The 21,829-nt window shown below is 29.2% G+C and overlaps 2 protein-coding genes across 2 annotated transcripts; both read left to right on the top strand.

Moving 5' to 3' along the window:
- The first annotated feature begins 5,163 nt into the window (after positions 1-5,163).
- Positions 5,164-8,099, top strand: LOC137810265 (RNA-binding protein Y14). Its single transcript, XM_068611439.1, has 4 exons — positions 5,164-5,555; positions 5,641-5,777; positions 7,039-7,190; positions 7,749-8,099. The coding sequence occupies exons 1-4, from the start codon at positions 5,282-5,284 to the stop codon at positions 7,792-7,794; spliced, it is 609 nt and encodes a 202-aa protein (XP_068467540.1). The 5' UTR covers positions 5,164-5,281; the 3' UTR covers positions 7,795-8,099.
- A 2,086-nt stretch (positions 8,100-10,185) lies between these two features.
- LOC137810263 (zinc finger CCCH domain-containing protein 55) lies at positions 10,186-16,233 on the top strand. Its single transcript, XM_068611438.1, has 9 exons — positions 10,186-11,921; positions 12,030-12,209; positions 13,695-13,874; positions 13,952-14,049; positions 14,821-15,075; positions 15,156-15,300; positions 15,438-15,633; positions 15,735-15,792; positions 15,896-16,233. Exons 1-7 carry the CDS (start codon positions 10,858-10,860, stop codon positions 15,613-15,615), a joined length of 2,100 nt encoding a protein of 699 aa, XP_068467539.1. The 5' UTR covers positions 10,186-10,857; the 3' UTR covers positions 15,616-15,633; positions 15,735-15,792; positions 15,896-16,233.
- The last annotated feature ends 5,596 nt before the right edge of the window (positions 16,234-21,829 follow it).

The raw sequence follows: 21,829 nt of genomic DNA, 5'->3' as shown, positions 1-21,829 counted from the left end.
GGAAATTACACGCTTTATTATTTTAATTCGCTGCATAATAATATGTTCCAACAACCCTGTTACCATGGTTAAGAGAAATATTATGTATATTCAAAATAATACTGAAAAAAAATTTAAATAACTGAAATTAATATATATATATATAAAATAATCACTTATGGACAAACTTCACAGTAGGTTTTATAAAGTTATATTTAAACTTCTTCTTTTAATATAATATCAGAGTTATCTAAGACACATCTTAATAAATGTTTGTTAAATTTATTAAGTCAGATCATCTATTGAATATCTATAATATATAATTTTATACACGAGTTGGAGAATTTTGATATGAGAAGATTGTGTTGAAAATTTTATATTAACAACAAATAAGAACATTTCAAAACATATTAGTGAGTGAATTATTAATTAGTAGTAAATTTTTTTATAAAAATTCATATAATTATTTAATATGTGAATGTATTACAACTTTGGCTTCGTTTCAAAACTTTCAATACCAAAAAATATATAAAGAAATTGTTTCAATTTAATCACGGGTAATTTGGGATAGGAACAAATTTTTTAGATGCATGATGGATAATATGGTAAATAAAGTAAAATATTTTAAAAAACCTTTACTATCTTTATAGGATTAAGAACAAAATATTCCTACAAATACGACTAATAGTTAAATGTTAATATTATGAATATACATAAACTAATTTATATTATTATTATTATTATTATTATATATAGTTATGTCTCTTTGTAGGAAAACAACATTAGTTTTTCTTTTAATGATTTTATCTCATCATATATAAAAATCATCAAACATGTTTAATTTAGTTCAATTGATGATGGTTGTATATTGGTATAAATAAATACAATCGAACATTTTTTTAATTATTTTCCATGTGATAGAGATATAAATATGCTACCAATGTCACTATAAATTAAGATAGAGACATACATATCTTATAAATAAATTATGCTACCACTTTTTTAAGTCACAAATAAGGTAACTAGTCAAATACTAAAAAGCTCTTGAAAAATATACATTTTTTAAACATTCAATAAAATAAAAAAATTAAATAAAAAAAGTAATTAAAAATATTTAAATTTAGGAAAAACTTAAAACTTAATTAATTTTTTTTACAAATTCAATGTTACACTTTATAATTGGTTTTCTAGAAAGTCGAAGTTGATACAAATAAATTATCTAACACTTTACATTATTTAAATATAGGTTCGGTAAACATAAATTATATAACACTTTTCCTTTTTATATAGAAATAATAATATATTTATAAACTATCATATCAGGTTATGTTTTAAGTAATTATCCAAGGTGCAAAATAACAACAGATAGTTTTATTTCACTTCCAAAATAATTAAAAAATTAAATAAAAATGTAATTATTTTCAATAAGACTGGTTCATAATAAATGTATTTTTTTCAAACTAAGAAATTGTAGAAATATACTTTTTAAAGATACTTTTCGACATCATTGGATTATTCTATGCAGTAAAAACACGAACACTAATACAACATGGACATAGACACACGAAAATACTTATAATCTCTAAAATGTAGGACATGGAGACGGGTAAATTCCCTATCTAGCATCATTTACACTTTTATTTCCCTAACTAGCACCTTTTTGTTTTTATTTTCCTGTCTAACACTCTTTTGTTTTTATTTCCCTATATAACACCCTTTTATTTTTTATTTCCCTATATAGCACAATTTCAAAAATAAATTATTATTTTTTTTATAATTTTAATTTTGAATGCATTAAAAAATAAATATTTTTAATGTTTAAAATAGTTAGAAATATAATTAATGAATAAAGAAATGTGTTTTTACAAAATAAAAATAAAAAAGTAATAAATTTAAAATGTTTAGTTTAAAAAATATTTTTTTAAGAATGAATAAAATAAAAAATTAAACTCTACAACAACATAAAAGTTGAATATATAAACATAAATTAATATTTTTATTATTATTATTGATGATGTAATTATGTTAATTTCAAGTAAAAAATACAGGACATAATTATAAAAAAACAAAGTTAAATAAGAACTAATATGGACATAAAAGAACAACATGATAGGAAAAAAAATGTTCATATTGTCAAACATCAAGACACACATAAAGAATTTGTTCCAACATTACTGGATTGTGCACTTCTCGTCATTAATTATGTTTCATTTCGCACAAACTATTTAATGTACCATTGAAAAAAATATTAAATGAATTATTATATTTCATTTATTTTCATTTTTATGATCAACATATACTTATTTAATATCGTTTTATATCTCTTATATTTATCTTATTTGGATTTATTTTTATATTTATCTTAATTTGTTTTGCCTTTATTTTATATCTTTTATGTTTTTAATTATTATTTTTTTCTACCATTTTTTTTTTATTGTTGCTGTTTTTATTTTCTATACTTTTTTTTCATTTTTTGCTTCTCATTTTTAAGCATTAAGTGTAACATTTGCATTAGTTTTTCTTTTAGTATTTTGCATTTAGGATAGACACTTCAATATTACCGGTGTATCCACTATTAATTAATAATAATTGACTTTGGTTTTTTTGTAATTATGTCATGTATTTTTTACTTGAAATTAACATGATTACATTATCAATAATAATAAAAATAAATAGTAATTTATGTTTATAGATTCAACAAACTTTTATGTTGTTGTAGGGTTTAATTTTTTATTTTCTTCATTCTAAAAAAATAATTTTAAACTAAACATTTTAATTTTTTTATTTTATTTTATAAAAACTCATTTCTTTATTCATTAATTATATTTCTAACTATTTTAAACATTAAAAATATTTAATTTTTAATACATTCAAAATTAAAATTATCAAAAAATAAATAAATTATTATGTATTCATTTATTTTTGAAATGGTGCTAGATAGGGAAATAAAAAATAAAAGGGTGCTAGATAGAGAAATAAAAACAAAAGGATGCTAGACAGGGAAATAAAAACAAAAGGGTGCTAGTTAGGGAAATAAAAGTCTAAATGGTGCTAGATGGGAAATTTACCTCACAGAGACCCAAATTTATATATTATATAATTGTGAGTTATAGAAATTGACAATAAAATTTTATGTGTATAAATATGTTTCAAATTTGTTCTAGCATAAAGATGTTTTTCATAGTTGGTTCAAAAATATTTGTTCCTTATTTTTATAGATTTATTTCTTATTTTCATAACCATAATAAAAATTTATACAATAAGTTTGAGTTTTTAGAAAATTAATGTATTTATTTTTTTTAAAATTTGTTAAAATTGTGTTAGAACCGTGTTAAAATTATCAAAATTCAACAAATATTTTTTGAATTTGACACTTTACTACTACTGTGTCTTACAAGTATCGGTGTCTGATGTCGAACACACGCCATTTAAGAGGAGTCTGAGCGATTATTAATGATTTAATTTGTTTAATTTACTCATTTAAATCAACTCAATTTAATTTAAAAATAAGACTTGTTCCATTCATTGGATTCTCTTATTGCATCACCATAGTTCCAATAACATTTTTTGCAAAACTAATAAAAATAATAATTAAAAATTAGTACCTTTAAAGGAAATAAAATTTGAAAATATTTATCACAGTTTAGGCGGTAAAATATTACCGTCATTGTTATTTTAAAATTTTAGATTGATATATTTTGTCAATGTTAAATTTTTTATTATTAATATATTTTCTAAATTTTCGTATACTGATTAATTAACAAAAGTGTATCATACAATAACAAAATTTTGATGATGGTTTCTAATTATCATTGATGAGGTATCATCGGAAATTAAATAATATATGTAATTGACATTTTTAATAACAAGTTGCAGTTAACAATATGAAAGCATAAATCAATAATATATAACTGTGAAATAATATAGTGAAATGAAATATTTAAAACTATTGTAAATGTAAAGGCTCAATAAATTTAAAACATAAAATTCATAAGTGAAAAATAAACTTAAAATATGAAGTGTAGAAATTATTGTAAAATCATGTAGTTTAATGTGTTGTGAAAATTGATAAAATAAGTTGCTTATGTTCATCCAACATAATATTTATATTGAATTTAAAATGAAAAAAAATTATTTAATGTAATATAAAACCAGTTTATACATTCAATATTAAATAAAACAAAATAAATATATTCACTCAACGATTCAATATACAAACAATTATACACAGAAAAATTATGAAATTTTGACCTCAAATAATAAAAATAATGATATTTTTAAGAACAAATTGTTATCGTTTATCATTTTTTTTTAATTTTTGACAATGATTTTGTGAAAAACTACCATAGTTTATTGCTTTTAACAACAATCCAAAATTATAACTCAACTGTCATTGTAAATTTTAATTTATCTACAACTTTCATCACATTTCTTAAGACAATAATTTTAAAATAATCGTGAATCATGCATGATATTCAAATTTTAATATTTAATCATTAACTTATATACAGTTTCATAAAATTTCAACTAAACTTAACAACAAAATTCAAATATATATTTAAAAAAATTGCAAATGTTCAAGCACCGTTTCAAACGAACTTCGCGACAAAAAAACAACAACATAACAAATAAAAAAATCATAGAAAACATGAAAAATATATTTATATAGATTTTATAAAACTCATATATAATTAAATTTAAAGTTTAAATTTAAAAATAATATTATAATATATTTCAACTAGTAAAATCTGCTATTACATCACGTACAAATGTCAAATCATAAGTTTAAGATATTTAATTCTGATAAAGTAAATATCCCACAAAGGAGGGTCTATTTTTTAAATATCTACATCTTTTACATTAATTATACTTTTGTATGGATAAATAATTAATTTTAGTTAGTAACCCCATCTCATAGATGCTTAAATTAATATTAAAACGTTAGGTTCAACTAATTCCTATTATTGTTGGACATCTCATAATTTTCATTTTCATTTTATTTTATATTTTAATACACAAACAAAAAAATTAAGAAAAATGCAAAATTCATCTTCAAAATTTATAACTATAATTAAAAAGTTTATTCATTAGGTTTATCTAAAAATTATTTTTGTAAAAAAAACATTAATTTAAAATAAAAAAAAATAATATAGATAAGGGTGTGTGCCCTAGATAAACCCCAAAGGATTTTACCATTGCAATCGACAAAGAGACATAAAAGGGTTCTCTTTCACTCACTCTCTTTCACACACTGAAACGTGCTCCAACTAATTTCGAATTCCATTTCACTGTGTTGACGGAAATGCAAGGTGGCGCCGCCGACGGAGAAGCCTTGGATTTCGAGCCCGAGGACGATGACTTGATGGACGAGGACGGCGCTCCCGACGCCGACGCTTCTCCGCCTCACCCTAAGCTCAAATCCGCCATCACCGCCGCGGCCACCTCCTCTCTCACCGCCCCTAAGAAGACCAAGGGTCGCGGTTTCCGTCAGGACACCGACGCCAACCGCAACACTCGCCTCTCCGGCTCCGATTTCGATTCCCTCACCACCGAGGGTGGCCCTGGCCCTCAGAGATGTCAGTCCCCTCTCCCTCTTCTTAGGGTTAGGGTTTTACTTTTTTTAATTAATTTAATTATTTATGTTTTCTTTCTCTTGTTCAGCCATTGAAGGATGGATCATTCTGGTGACCGGCGTGCACGAGGAAGCGCAGGAGGATGATTTGCAAAATGCCTTTGGTGAATACGGAGAGATTAAGAACCTGCATTTGAATCTCGATCGCCGCACTGGTTTTGTCAAAGTAAGTAATTGTTTCTCTCTTCTTCTTCTTCTTCTTCTTCTTCTTCTTTGTTCCTTCTTTACTATTGTTTTATTGAGCTTCGTAGTCACTAGGATAATCCATTGGATACTCGTACTATCTGGTCACTGTTTGAGTTACGGAGAAATTTAACTGTACTTTGACTTAAATTTGTGTCTGCTTTCGTTTCTACTAGCACCTTTTCTTTTTATTGTAATTGATCTCGACGCCATGACAAATATATGTATGGTTATAACCTAAGTGGAAATTGATAAATGTTTGATCTACTTGGTGGTCGCTGTTTTCTATCTGGTGTATTATCGCTGATCCATTTTGGTGATCTGAGTCATTTGACTATGTTTCTTTTAGTTTGGTTCCTATTTTGCTTGTTTGTGATGGCTCTTGGTTTGAATTTTGTTTGTGGGAACAAGTTACAAATCCCCGCTCCCCTCCCCAATTGGAGTTGTTGTGTTGAGTATAAAATCAATACCATCCTGACGTCTCTGCTTTGCCAGAATGTGAAGGAAGAAAGATACAAATTCTTCCTAACCAATGTGTAGGTTATTGTCATTTCTCCATCATTTCTATTACATTGTATCCTTGTTTACCTCCGTGCCTTCATTCAACTAGTTCATTTAATTAAAAAGACAAGTCTCTGTTTAGACTCTTTGTAAATCATAAGAAGGGTTTATTGATTTTCTTAGCAAGATTTGCTGCCATATGTAATTTTATGTACATACAGCGCTGATTAATCTTTTTAAACCGCAATTTTTCTCTCTTTCTTCCCATAACTTTGCTTACCACATTTGTCTGTCCTTCTACTGGCATTTGTTTTGTTTCTCTTGCTGGTTAATTATCGGCCCAGAACTGTTACTCTGTGGAATGTTACTATGTTTCTCATTAATAGGAAATGATTTGGATTTGGCTGGCCCTCCATTATTTTCTTATAATTTGGTGGTACTGCAAGTATAACATCTTCATGGCTTGAGTTTGAAAGAATCTGAGGAAGAAACATACAATTTTTTTCTAACCATGTATAGGTTATTGTTATTTCTTCACCAAGCAGGGTTAATTCCTGTCTTGCAAGATTTTATGCCATTTGTGCTTTTTATGTACAAACATTGATTTTTTTTATAAAAAAAAATAGTATTAGGAATGCAAATTTGCTATCCTGCTTCCTATAACTTTGTTTATCACATTTCTCTGTCAGCAACTTATCATTTGGAAGTTTTGGTTTCTGGACTAATGGACATTTTTATTTTAGGGTTATGCACTGATTGAATATGAGCGCGCTGAAGAAGCTCGAAACGCAATAGAGAATTTGAATGGATCTGAGCTTCTTACCCAAACCATTTATGTTGACTGGGCCTTCAGCAGTGGACCTATTAATGAGTCACTCAGAAGAAAGAATGCTAGGTAAGATTATATTATGCATGTTTAATGATAAAATCTTCACAGAATTGTGTTGGTTTTTGCAGCATTAAAGTCCCATGTGTATGCAGTGTTGGTCTTAGTGTCACTTTGTTTGGTTTGGTATTTCCCAATGTGGAATTTATTTAAGCCAATGTGAAATCACTTCTTAAAAGTTTGTAAAACATATCTTTGTTTCTTGGGTTTAACAGAAATGAAAATGGATATTATATAAGTTTCTCCTTGTCTAAAGGATCTAAAAAAAATGAAAACATGGTGTATTTTCCTGGACGGTGGATAACTGTGAAAGATTTTTTTCCAATTTTCAACTTGTTTATTACAACATGAAAATAACTTACCCTTTTTAGTTGTCTTAAGCAGATACTAACGCTGTGTTTCTTCCCCTTATGCGAACACCCGTTGTATACTTGTATTGTTTTTAAAACCACGGGTCAGAACAGAACTTCGGCTAGCTAGAACTTAGTGATGTGGTTAAGGTTTTCTGGAATTGTATTCTACAGTTTTTCAGTGTTTAAGAATGATTTTAACTTTATCATTTTGCAGAGCACCTCGTGAACGGCGCTCCAGGAGCCCCCGGAGGAGATATTGACATGTGTATTGAGTAAATGTTTGTGTTGATGTGTGTGGACCGTTAAATGAGCAGCTTGGTTTTATTTCTATGGCTGTGGAGGAATTTTCTGATACTTGTGCTTCCGTCACGCAAAATACATATTTGATGCTGACGATTCTCATCTGATACATCCCTTGTTGAATGGTTTAAACTTTTAGCTAGTTTATCATGGTGTATGCTGTTTAACATACATTTGTTTCATTATAGTAACGTGTTTTGGATATGCTTTTTCTCACATGTAACGTTATTCTGTTTGAGGAACGTAGGGTCTCTTTTCGTTTGCAGCTTGTTTCTGTTCCATCTTAAAGTGTGTCTCAGAGCCTCCTTTTTCCCTTTATTTTTGGGCTACAAATCTCTCTTTTTTCAATTTATGAATATTTTTCTCATACATTTGTATTTACCTGTCCGTGCATTTACATGAGTATTGGTATTTGTTACGTTTAAAGGCTTAAAAAAGTTAAAAGAGAAATGGAAGAGCTATATTTGGGTTTGGTGAATGTTTGTCGTTTAGTAGTATAAAACCCGCGTGTGATGCACACTTGTTAATAATACTAGTCAAAGGGCACATGCATGCTAAATGTTAACTCAGTGAAAGGTTTGCAATTATTAATTGTGAAATGCTCGATTCCACCAATTGCCACTGTCTTCACCTTCCTCTCTTTTCCTTTCCTAATTCTCCTACCAAATCTTACAACTCTCCATAAACCTCGGAACTCTAGTTTTTCTAACACCATTTTTCTTCCTTTCTATATTATTATCTCAGGTTTTGACACGCATCTTAAATTACGTTTCTTTGTCATACATTCTGTTAAAAAAAATATATAAGTTTTTATTGTCAATTTATATAATTTATAATTATACAATAGATTATGTCTTCATGTTCTATCTTTCTAGAAATTATACATATTTATATGTTACATAGATTATTATTCAACTAATATATTTATGATATGTATTTTTCATGTTCTATCTTTCTAGAAATTATACATATTTATATGTTACATAGATTATTATTCAACTAATATATTTATGATATGTATTTTTATCGGTGTTCGTGTTATGTTACATAGATGATTATTCAACTAATAACTATTGGAATGTTTCTTATTCAAGATTTTCTTTTGGTTTTTTAATCTTAAAATAAGGATAAAGAATGCAATATTTTTTAAGGGATATTTAAGATATGTTTGGATAAAATTTTCCATGAGAAGTAAATGAACTAGTTTCTATGTACAAATTTTATTCTTGGTGGAAACAATTTAGTAAAACAGTAAACAAGTTTTTATTGAATAAATTTATTAACTAAACTCTTAATAAACGTCTAGAAAATAAAAAAATGGTGGATTTCAAACATATCACTCTTTTATATAGTATTTAAAGTGATGAAGTTAAGTAAGTTCTTAAAATATTAGATATTTGTAAAAAAAAAATGGCTTGATTTTTTGTTCTAATTCCGGGAGGATTAGTTTGAAGACTTTTTTTTTAATATTTAAGGGGCTATTAAATTTGTATGTAATGTTCTAAAGACTAATTATAGAATTTCATTAGTTTAAGGAGTAGTTGAGAGAGGAGCTAAGCCTCCAAATATTAACTTATTGTTTTTGGGTAACCACGTTGTGGTTAGGAAGAAGCATGTTTTGGGCTTGTCCAATTATTAATCTATAAAAAATTGTCAAATAGATTAATTTCTCACTAATGACGGATTAAACTTTTTATTGGGTTGCAAAAAAATTGTTTTTTTTATTTCTCTTAAAATTAATTCAAATTATCAAATTTAATAAAAATGACTCATAATTCAGCCTAAATTTGATGGCAGTACATTTTTTTTTTATAAAATCAGCAATAACAAACACATATTTTGATTTTTCAAAAATATTAAAAACTTAAAAAAAAAAATATTGTGAATACCCAACATAAACTCTTAACATCATTTTCGTTTAAAAAGAAAATCAGGTTTATTAGATCAAACTAGCATGTTAGGTGAAATGGTCATAATGAGTTTGAGTTGAACCACTTGGTTGAGTTTATGTAAACTTTTTGATATACAATACATAAATTTAGACGTTAGTTCAAATATTTAACTTTAGCTTCACTCAAATAAACTACTAATAATTTAAATAATAATTATAACATTAATAATTTTTCAATGTATACTTTCTAACGAAATGTTGCTAATTACTTTAAATTTATCTGTGGAGAGAAACTGAAAACAGTAGCAAAAAGTGGGGCATTATTATACAAATAAAAGAAGAAAAAAAACATAATTTTACCTAAAAAACAAAAGAAAAAGGTGAGTTATAATGAGTTAACATTTTTTAGTACGATGGCGTGTTTAGCTATTACACGGTTGATAGGTTGTAGCTTAAAACCACTTTTAAATTCTCATAACTACACATTTTCAATCATGGGATCTATTTATTCCAAAACAAAAACCCTTCAAAATTTATTTGTGGAAAATCATAACGTTTAATATTCCAATATTATTTATTTACACTTCCTTTTTAAAATCCCACCACATAGAACTCATAAACAAATTGATTCTCATAAAAATTTGAAAAAACAATTTTCTGGGTACCTTAAAAGAAGCATCTTTTTAGTGATTTGTTTTTGCTGTTAATATATCAGTTATCTTCCTTTGACGAGTAAAAAGTTTAGAATAATTCAAAAATATTTTCTTAAAAAATGGATAAACCAATTACTATTTTCCAAATGAAATTCTTGATAAGTTTCTATGCTCTCTCATTTACACGTATTCGTATTTAAATTAATGTGATATACATGAAACTGTTGAAAGCCTTCTATTTTTGCAGAACATTATGTGAAATGGAGTATTTATTTATTAGGAACATTTGTTTGAAATGAAAAAAAATTGAAAAAGTTGTTTTGTTTTTTGTTTTTTAAAGAAAACCCTGAGGCATTTTGTAACTCATGTTGTTGACGATTATCCATCCATTCCTGTTGTGGATCTGAGAAATCTATAGGAGAGAGATTACAGTGTGAGAGTGAGTGTGTGAGTGAGTGAGTCTGTTGTTTGTTCAACGTATGCTTAGGCTCCAAAACCTACTGCTACTGCTAAGGTATGTTGTAACAGACAACAAAAACATCATCTTTTTCTTGTTCTTCTTCTTGTTCTTGTTCCTCAGCAGCTTCATTCACCACCCTCTGGCATTTTTTTTCATTTCTTGTTCACACCCTTTTTCCAAGCTTTCGTTTCTGATGGGTTCATGCGAAGCCACGAATGTGGTTCTTTCAAAGATTAAAAATTTTGATCCTGAGAATGCTTCGAAAATCATGGGGTACCTTCTCATGAACCTTGAAGACTCTGAACTCATTCGTGTGGCTTGTAGCCCTGACCATGTGCTTCACTCTCTCATTCTGAGGGTGAAGTCGCACATGGGTCTTTCACTCTCCACTCCTTCTTCTCCATCGCTTCCTCCTTCGCCTCTTAACCCCATAGCAAGAATCACTGGTTCCTCCACCAACCCTTTTTCCAGAGCAGGACCCACCAACGGTTTTGACTTTGCTAGAAACCCTTCTTCGCCTTCTGCTCACTCTCACGCTTGGAACTTCCCGAACAACAACCCCATTAGTCCAAAGTCCACTCCTTTACTCTCGTACGATAACATCCGAGCACTCTCACCGCGTGTCAACGGGGAGTGTGACTTTGTTGATGAGCAGCAGGTGAATGAGTACTTTCCCTTCCTCAATGACTCCTCCAAGAACGAGGATTTGGTCGATCCACGCCTTGAATTGGGTGTTGGGGCTCAGAATTGGCACTCTGGGGACTCGCATTTGCACAGGAGGAGTTACTCGGCGAGTGATGTTGGTTTTGGGTGTGAAGAAGCTGCCCCTGGACTTGGATACAAGCCGTGCCTTTACTTTGCTAGAGGTTTTTGTAAAAATGGCACCAATTGTAAGTTTCTTCATGCTGCTTTCTCGGATTCACTGGATGCCACTGTTGGCTCTCCGAGTAAGCTTGAGGGGATGGAACAACACCGTGAAGATTTTGTTAGGTTCAAGGTCCCACAGCTTCAAAGATTGGGGTCTGGAAGTTCTGCAACCGCACGTGAGAAGTACTATGAGTTTTTGATGCAGGAATCCCAAAGGTCTAGCACAATTTAGAAGGAATCCTCTATAGTTATGTTTAATTTTGTTTTGCCTTTCTAGCTGTAAAGTGATGTTTAACTGTTGTACATTCTTGTGCTGCTTTTCAGGGCAGCAGCAGCATTCATGATGGGGGAAGAATTCGGCAGTTTTGGCTGGGACAGGCCTGAAAGGAATGACTTTTTAGCCCCAATTTCTGGGGATAAGCCCAACTCGGCCTCCCGACAGATTTACTTGACGTTTCCTGCTGAAAGTACCTTCAAAGATGAAGATGTCTCGGAGTACTTCAGGTAGAATATGCTATAACATATGCACAAATGTGGTGCCATTGAAAAATGTGAAGTTGTGAAATGTTATACTGCATACGTGTAATGTGGCAGGATTCTGCTGTTGCTATTAACTAATCCAGGTTTTCCACTGTTTTCGTTGGATGCACATCTTAAATATTTTTGGTTGAGCTCCTTAGTGTGTGTTTTTTGTTGGAAGCTCCAAAAGAGATGGATTTTGGTTGCCTCTGATGCTGATACCTATACCCGAGTGGTGGAATTTGTGATCCTTGATTGATTTGTGTGTGCCATGGGATTAAGAGTCTTTTGCTGGCCTGGCTCTTCAGTAATGTTGAGTTCCCAATTTAAACTCAGTAATCATTGGTCATGATGTTACTGAATCTAGAATTTCAGTTTCGAGTTATGTTGTATGTGTAACATTTAGAGTTTGTCTTTTATAGGCGATAAACTTTCCAGGGCATGATGTATGTCTCCCATGAGGAGACTGGGTTAATCCCATATTTTCAGGTATCACTTCAATGTGTTTTCCCTTAAAGATAAAATGGCTCAGTTTCTCTTGTTAAGAAGCTTTGGCAAATAAGGAAGTTCATAGCTTGATAGTTATCACTTATCAAAAGTCATGATCAGTACCGCAAGGATGTGTATGCATGTCTCGATCAACACAGTTGTGCAGTTTTTCAGCTTACCAATGACTATCTATCGGTTTGTCAGAGGATATAATCTACATCATTGGTCAATCCATATCTAAATAAAACAATCTCGAACGTGATAATTACTAAATAGTATGTATTGTTCAAACTATAAATTTACATCTTTGGTTGGTGTAGTCTGTGTTATGATGCTATACATGAAGTGAGGTGTTTTTATGATTGAATTTAAATTTTATTTTCATTGTATGAAATATCTGTCATAATTTATTAGGTTGTAATGTATCATACTGGGTTTGAAAGAAAAGCCCAAGAAGTGGGTTTTTTGAGCATGACATTGATTTAAAGGTTTGATGTGTGATGTAAAGTTATACAGTTGCTTTCTTATAATTTTGTGCATACTGATATCCACCTGATGGTGCACACCATCCTAAGGTATACATGGCAACTTTTGTTTTTGAAACTTAGGATTTAATCTAGATATTGTATGTGAAAGGTATAGTAATTGCTAAATGATGGAATAGGATAGATGCAGGCATGTGTATAGTATAGGGTTTGAAACTGGCTGGAGAAGATTTCAGTTTAAAAAGTGATATTTTGTTCTATTATTATTTTAGATTAAGTGTCTTTGTAATGGTGTGGCTAACTTCTTCGTAATGGTTGGAATTGTAATCTCTAATTGACATTACTTTGCGTTATAAGTTAATATTTTCAATTGCATATAACACAGTAGTGGCTGTGCATGTGGAAGTTCTTATTGTTTCTGTACATATTGCTGCACACATGCTATTGGATCCAAATTGAGGGAGCTCATTGAATAGCTACTTTTGTTCTTTTGTAGCAAATTTGGACCTGTTCAAGACGTGAGAATTCCTTATCAGCAAAAGCGGATGTTTGGGTTTGTTACCTTTGTCTATCCCGAGACAGTGAGACTCATATTATCCAAAGGGAATCCTCATTTCATCTGTGATTCACGCGTACTTGTCAAGCCTTACAAGGAGAAGGGAAAAGTCCCTGACAAGTAAGTGGGCATCATGTTTTTACTCTGTTTGTATCTTACTATTCCTAAATTTATACTGTTTTGATTATTTTATGCAGGAGACAACATCCACAACAGCAATTAGAGAGAGGAGATCTTTCTCCATGTTTGAGCCCTTCTGGATTTGGCTCTAAAGAACCATATGATTTCCATCTTGGTAATCAAATTTCTCCTATTGACATTGTTGAAACCCTACATCAACTAGACATGGATCATTGGGCCAATGTAGCACTTGCAAGGCTTAGACCATTTTCACCTTCTAAGTTAGTTTTGTAGGGTTGAGTTGGGTCCTACAGTCTAAAATCTAAGATTATACAAGGGTCTATCATAAATCCATTATCGGGTCGTCCTATTTGTCTATGTCTGGATGTTCAGTCTTAGTTATTGGGATGTGTAAAACCCCCACATCAACTATAGAACTGATATGAGGCCAATGTAATCCTTACAAGGCTTCGGCAGTCATTACCTTACAAGTCAGTTTGTCGGATTGAGTTGTCTCTAGGCCCAAATTTAAAGATGTTCTAAGAGTTTTTGTAGAACTTTCATTGGGTTACCTGTATTTTATGCTCTAGATGTCTATTCTTAGATGGGAGCTGGTGTTGTTATTGGACCGCTTGCATCTGTCTCTGTTTTAGATGTTTAGACTAGAGGTGAGAGGGTGTTTTGAGATTCTACATCAACTCGGTATATATAGTTCTTATATATGGCTTGGACAATTCTTGCCTTACATGTCAGTTTTGTAAGTTAGATCCTAAGTCCAATATCAAGAGACATTTTTATTCTACTTAATTTTTTGAGAGTGTACTTAAAAGAGTTGCTATATATGTTCCCTTTCCATTGAATTCCCCAAACTTTCCAGAAAAGTTTTTGCACATAGGAGTCTATCATGCTCATTTCATTTTATTATTACCAACTTTGTTTTATGCAGGGTCAAGGATGTTGTATAATCCACATGATATCTTATTGAGAAGAAGAATGGAAGAGCAGGCTGAATGGCAGCAAGTCCTTGAGCTTCAAGAAAGGGGGCTGAAGAACCTACAGCTTCCCGACTTCAAGAATAATCCTATTCACCATCACCAACGCAGTCTTTCTGTTGGTAATCCTTTGGTCTTGCCTCATCAACTTCATGGTCACATTAATGATGCAGGTCTTTCTCCTAATAGCATTAAAGGCGATATTGCGGGTTAGTCAATTGATGGTAGCTTATGACAGTTTAATGAACAAGATTATAGACAGTTTACATCTTTGTTGTTTCAATGACAGGCTATGGTGGCACCTTCACTTCTACCAATTCTTTAGGCATTGCATCTGAGCAGCAGCAGTCGCAGAAAGAAGTTGAGCTAGATGATTCTGAGAGCGGGAATATAAAGGATGGTGGAAATACCAAAAACTTGGATCTTAGTAGTAGGTATGAGCATCATTACTTTGTCTTAGCTCTTATTTCTATTGCATTGTGGTGCATCATTTTTGGCAGCATTCCTCATTTTTCATTTCAAATTTTCTGATATTGTGTTCTTTCATGATCCTCTCTTGGCCTTTGAGAAGTGTGGAGCAGGCACTCCCTGACAGTCTCTTTGCTTCACCAACAAAAGCAGCTGGAGATTATCATGCTGACTTCTCTACATTGGCAGAGGTCAACAACAGTGCTGTTTTTTCATCTAGTTCATCTTTTCAACAAAAGCTAGAACCAACAACCTCCTCTAGCGACTCGGCTTCCCGTTAGTTTTCCTTACAATTCAAGGTACTGCTAATTGCTCTCTCAATGTCAGTTCCCTGCATGATAATGTGGACAGAATTCTTCTGACAAGTTGTCATTTTTCTTGCTCCTTTCCGTTACTCAAGATTTGGAATTGTAGGTAATAAGATTAGAAATGGCCAGCTGGAGATAATTTTTATTAGGGTATGTTTTTGGTTTCCTTCTCACTCTTGGAAAAATGGTTTGTTCTTTACAAGTAAACATCATCTCATGATTCTTCTCTGGTTGCTGGTTTGTTTCTTTGCAGATTTATAGAAGCTTATAGAAGAATCTTCTAGATGTATAGCGAAATACACCTAGATCAGAAGATTAGATCCTCTAGAGAAGAACCAAATGAGATCAGCACTATGATCAATACATACTACTAACAGCAGGCATACATGTTGCATACTTGGACAGACATATTAGCTTATAAGACTAGTTTTTCTTTTCTTCCTTTCCTTTTCTGTTGTACTCCTATTCCTCTCCACATAAATTACTATAGATGTGTATGTTTCACCAGACTGAGGCAGAAGAAAGTACTGTTGTTTTACTTTAGCTTCATGTATAAAACTTGGTCTACCATTTAGTTCCTATTTTCTACTATTTTTTCCCTGTTTGGGAGAAGTGCTCCCTCTGCCCCTGACCACAAATTAGTCTTCATTATTGGCTATCATTTACCATTAATGGTCTCAAGCTAATTCATGCACAAGATTTAACACCTACTCCTTTTAGTCCCTTTCACTTCTTCAACACCAGTAGGGGCCATTGTTTGTTTCCTTTGCCTTGCACAATCCAATATTTAAGACATGTTTCTTTGTTGACAAAACTGCACAGTTACACCATAACAAATTGCAAGTCATATCAGATTAAAAGTTAGTGCATCCTCTTAGACTAATCATAATCATAACAACAACAGAACACTTATGTCACCAACTAATCATAATCAGGAAAAATAATGCATGGATTTGGTAATGAACATGGTCAGTTAGTTAACCTTTTGATAGAGTTAGTATGTATATATTTATATAACACATACTGATAGGACATGGAAATACATATAATCTTTAAAATATAAGATATGGAAACACGAATCTATATATTATAATAATAAAGATTTATGTCTATATCTTTTAGCTTTTTTTTAACAGAAAAATGTATTTTATTACTAGTTCAAAAAGATTTGTTCCTTTATAATCATATAATAAATTTGAGTTTTAGAAAATTAATGTATTTTTTTTTAAAATAGTATTATAAATGTACTAGAATTGTAAAAAATTCAACCAATATTTGTTGAACTTGACATTTCACCGATTTGTGTTCTACAAATATCCGATAAATATAAACACATCATTTAATAATAGTATCCGAACCATGTATATTATATAGTCCCGCTTCATTATAGATGAGTTAGGAATGTATTAAAGAAAGAAAGAGAGAAGTTGGAAATGGAAAGAAATAGGATTTGTCTGGTATTGGGAGTGGAAGACCCACATGTGAGGTGGGGATAAGAAAGAGAGGGGTTCACCTGTGCTGTCACATGGTGCTGACAGACATTGAACAAAATATTGTACAGTGAGCATTACACTCCTTTCACCATCAAACTCATTGAAATGTTTGTTTCTCAGTCTTTCAGTTTTATGGATGGCAGAGCCCGTTTGTCCTACCATACCCTTAAATTATGGTAGTTTCTACGCAGTGCTCATTTTGTTTTACCCTTGCATTGCAGCTTTTCTAAAAGCTTCTGCTGCAACCCTTTCATGGGTTCAATCTTATTTTACTGCTAATTGCCCTAATCATCATCATCATTTTCATTTCTTTTCTCTGCTGCAGTGCAGCAAAACAGAAGGGAAATCACTCCATCAAAACTAACTTCTTCAAATGTTACTCCCACTCATCACTTTGATCTTGATTCCTTTGGAACTCACATCATAAAACTGATAAAATATTAAGAGAAAAATGAGTTATGCATTATCACTCCTTCACAAAATAGTTATTCAAATATAGATTACTCATATTTTTAATACAATCAACTTACAACTCTAAATATTATTATTTTAATATTTTTCATATTATTTAATTATAAATTTACTTTTTATTATATATATTTATATCTAAATTCATTGTATAAAAAAATATATATAATTTTTAAAGTTGTCAAAGCATTATTTTTCATACAAATATGTCTCTTCTCACTCATTTTAATATTTCTAATACTAAACAAAATTATATTTTTATTTAAAATGTTATTTTTAATGGTTAAATATATTTTTACATTTGGTTTTGGTAAAAATTATTTTCAATCTTCTTGTTAAATAACTTATTTATTTGATTTTTGTACTTTGATAAAAAAAAAGGATTAAAACCAATTATTTTGGCGAAAATTAGAGAATTAACATATTTAATCATAATTTTGACTATATTCCATCATGTATTTTTAAACATATAAATTTTTTTTATCTTTTATTCATTAGGGTATATGTTTTTTTCTCTCTGTATAAGTCTTTAATTTGGCCATTTTAATGAGTAGAAACTTTGTTTCTATTTCTTTTCTATTTACTCGAAATCATGACTACTTTTTTGTGCTTTACGTATATTCTAATAAAACGTTATAGATGATAATTAATTATTACTTAAAACAATTCATTTTCACAATAAGCTCAACATTTTTGTGTAAAATGCTTTGAGAAAAAATGTTGTGGCACTTTTTAATGGTGTGTTTTGGAAAAAGGAAAAAGAAAAATAAGTTGGAAAAGAAATTATCAAGTAAAAAATAAAATTGAATGTTTAGTAGAGTAAAACTAGGTAATACAAATTTTAATTGTAAAGTTAGACAAAAAAAAAACTTTATTATAAAAGCTCTTATGTCATGCATCACTGAGAAACTTGACATCTAAGCTAAACTGATACTTCAAGTAACAACAATCATCTGTCATCACTTAAAAAAAATTATTAAAAAAAGAAAGAAAAAAAGAAATACAAGTAAATATATGAGACTAGACCAAAACTCTTATATTAACAAAATCGATACGTAATCGAGACCTATTCATAAAGAATTCTAAGAAAATATTATATGGAAGTTGAGATTGATCTCTATGAATAAATCCTAAGTAAGTTTATCAGCACAAACATTTTCTTTAAAAAAAAAAATGTTAGATTGAGTTGATCATACATAAAACAATTAAATAAAAAATGATAAAAAATAATAAAATTAATTCAATATTTTCAAAAATTAATCCTCCTTTTCTATGACAAACCAAATTAATTATCTTCCTCTCTACCCAAGAAAGATTTGAATTGTTGTTGTAGTGATAATTCATAACTCTATTCAGAATTGAACTTTGAGCCTCTCAATGTTTGAGTGAAACTTTTATCATATGTAGGGCCCAATAAATGTGAAAGTGTTTGATATCATGGCCCAATAAATCTTTCCATCATTTGTGTACACATTACTTTTGTTATGTCATCACTTAAAATTTTCTAAATAAAATATGAAATAGATAAAATTAGAACACAGCAAAATTTATTTACAGGAAATTGGTTTTCTAATTCACGCCAAATAAATAAATAAATTAGTTGTAGATTAATTAATTAATTCAGGACTTTTATTCACATGTAAATATAGATAGTGAAATTGCATGTGGGCTATCTATCTTTACCTAACCTAATTATGTTTAATTACTTTTATGTCAAGCTTAAACACTCACTTAAGGGTCAAATGATCAATGTTGAAAATAAAGCTGCAATGATGGATAATGGTTACTGAATTGGAAGAGTTCTAATTGAGTGTGTTTGTGTTTAATATCTTTACTTTAAGATGGGATAAAACATTACCCAAGATTTGTTTTAAGGAAATAGTAATTTTTTTATTAAATTAGTGTAATTTGATAATTATTATTGAAATGAACAAAATTGAAAAAATTTTATTGAAATAGATAAATTGCGTGAAACTAACTCAATTTTGATATTCTGAAGATTAAGTCGTGTAAAGATGATACAATTTTAATGTATTTAAACTGGAGTCGAGTCACTTTTTCACAATTTCACTTTCAGTTGTCAAAATCATGCCAACTTGCCATAATTTATCTATTTTGATCATTTTTAAAAAATTTATATATTTTAATAATTAACCAATCAAGTATATAATGTGAATTTATATTTTCACAATAAACTATATTTTGAGGCAAGATTAGAATTTTGTTTGGTGTTTTTCAATTGTGAGTGACATAAGACCTAAAATTTGAAGTGTATTATTAGTATATGATATGATTATGATAATGGGTCCATGTGAATTATATGTGTTGGTGTTTCCTTATATTTAAATGGTGAATGGTATGAAAATGATATCATATTTATCAGAAAAACATGATGGAAAGTGAAAAAGGTATAAACCCAAAAACTAAAAAGCAGCCTAAAAAGGAGACAAACACGTGATAATATAATGAAAGTGAGAAAAAGAAGATGGAAGTACCCTTTTGTTCCACCAACCCTTTTTTGTCCTGTGACACTTATTTAAAGTGCATCATACATTATAAAAGCTATTCCTAATACTTTTTCCAATTCAAAATTTTATTTTGTAAAAACTTTTTTTTGGGTCTCTTTTAACAATTCATGCATGTTACTTTGGCATCAAATTTAAGCTTGTTGTTATTTGAATCATGGATACAAGTTCAAGTAACACTTGAAATAAAATACTTTATAGGTAAATTCTTGGATATTAGTTGAGAGAGAAAATTTCACTAACATTAGTCTATTTATTCTTTGTGTTAGTACTCATGTATATTCGAATCGATTGCCACTTCTTTGAAAAGTAAGAAAAGAGAAACGACTTAAGTCAAGAGATAATATTGTTATGATCAATTATCATAAATGAGTTATTGTCTAATTTGGTGATCGGTATTTCGTCACAATTTTGTTCTTAAAAAACGTTTCATTAAATTAAAAGAGAAAGGAGTATATAAACTGTCATTCTCAACTCTAAGGATGTAAAACTATATTGAACCTACCGAAATAGAAAGTAAAGAAAGTAACCTATAAAAAAATACATAAAAAGTTTGGAATAAATGAAGTAAATATAAACTTTATCTTGAAATTGTATGTCCATAGAATGGTAGTTGATTGATTATAATACTATTTTTTTCATAATCAATAATAAATCTCTTCATAATCGATTAACATATGTTTTTTATACTTGAATATAGTTGTAAAAAATATATTTTAAAAATATCACACTGTTAATATTGTTTGATTTAAAAAATAACAAATTACTCGATTTACGTAATATAAGAAATGTATATTTAAGTTTATAATTGAAGATATATTCATCCTATTAAAAATAACAAGGTATGACATTCAATAGACATATTAATATGATAAAGTTAAAAATATTTAACACCAACATCTTTTTGTAAGAGAAGCTTTGATGGAAGCTTTGCTTAATTTCTTTTCCAAATTACTATTTTTGTAAACTTAATTATCACAAAGGAATAATGCTAATAAATGTATTTCAAAAAAATATATATTATTTGAAATTTATTAATTTTACAAAGAATATAACTTAAAAAACAAAGAATGGATTTTTTTTTGTGATTTGTAATAAATTTTCAATGCAAACTAATATAATTTTATACGAGATAATTCTATTTAAGTTGAATAAAATTATTATAATTTACATAATTCTATTACTTTTTTAAAAAACCTTTGGCACAGTTATATTCTTATGGATAACTTCTCTATAAACTCTTTTTTTTAATTATTTGTAAGTTATAATTAATTTAAATTTTAAAAAAAACTGTATAAGAGAATTTTCACAAATTAATTTGTACATAAATTTATTTTATTTTATGAATCTTTTTTCAGAAAAAGTCATGAAGAAACTGTTTAAATTTAAAGCTGATGAAACTCAAAATTTGTAGTTAAACTGAAATAAAATGCTCTAATCAATACACACACTTAATAATTATAATTTATTTCAACTCATAATAAAAGAGTGATCTAGCAAATATAGGAAGGAGTGTAACAGTTCCCCTTATCATAAATTTTGTTTATATTTTTTAATTAAGTTATTTTTTTATAGGTTTAATTTTTAAAAACTTATTTTATCTGTCAAAATTTGTAAGATATATTGAATTGTTATTCAATGCTTTAAATATTTTTTATTGACAATTTTATTAAAAAAAATACTTGATAATTAAACTAAAAA

The sequence above is a fragment of the Phaseolus vulgaris genome, chromosome 2 (assembly GCF_000499845.2).
Source record: "Phaseolus vulgaris cultivar G19833 chromosome 2, P. vulgaris v2.0, whole genome shotgun sequence".
Lineage (NCBI taxonomy): Eukaryota > Viridiplantae > Streptophyta > Magnoliopsida > Fabales > Fabaceae > Phaseolus > Phaseolus vulgaris.
The sequence above is the reverse complement of the archived record's forward strand: the minus strand, read 5'-3'. Positions and strand labels throughout refer to the sequence as shown.

Bases quoted from the DNA above. Each gene is read 5' to 3' on its own strand.
- LOC137810265 (XM_068611439.1), top strand. From the start codon at position 5,282: ATGCAAGGTGGCGCCGCCGACGGAGAAGCCTTGGATTTCGAGCCCGAG. The intron at 5,556-5,640 runs GTCAGTCCCCTC...TCTCTTGTTCAG, and splicing joins TGGCCCTGGCCCTCAGAGAT to CCATTGAAGGATGGATCATT. The intron at 5,778-7,038 runs GTAAGTAATTGT...TTTTTATTTTAG, and splicing joins GCCGCACTGGTTTTGTCAAA to GGTTATGCACTGATTGAATA.
- LOC137810263 (XM_068611438.1), top strand. From the start codon at position 10,858: ATGCTTAGGCTCCAAAACCTACTGCTACTGCTAAGGTATGTTGTAACA. The intron at 12,210-13,694 runs GTAGAATATGCT...GTTCTTTTGTAG, and splicing joins GATGTCTCGGAGTACTTCAG to CAAATTTGGACCTGTTCAAG. The intron at 15,301-15,437 runs GTATGAGCATCA...GCCTTTGAGAAG, and splicing joins AACTTGGATCTTAGTAGTAG to TGTGGAGCAGGCACTCCCTG.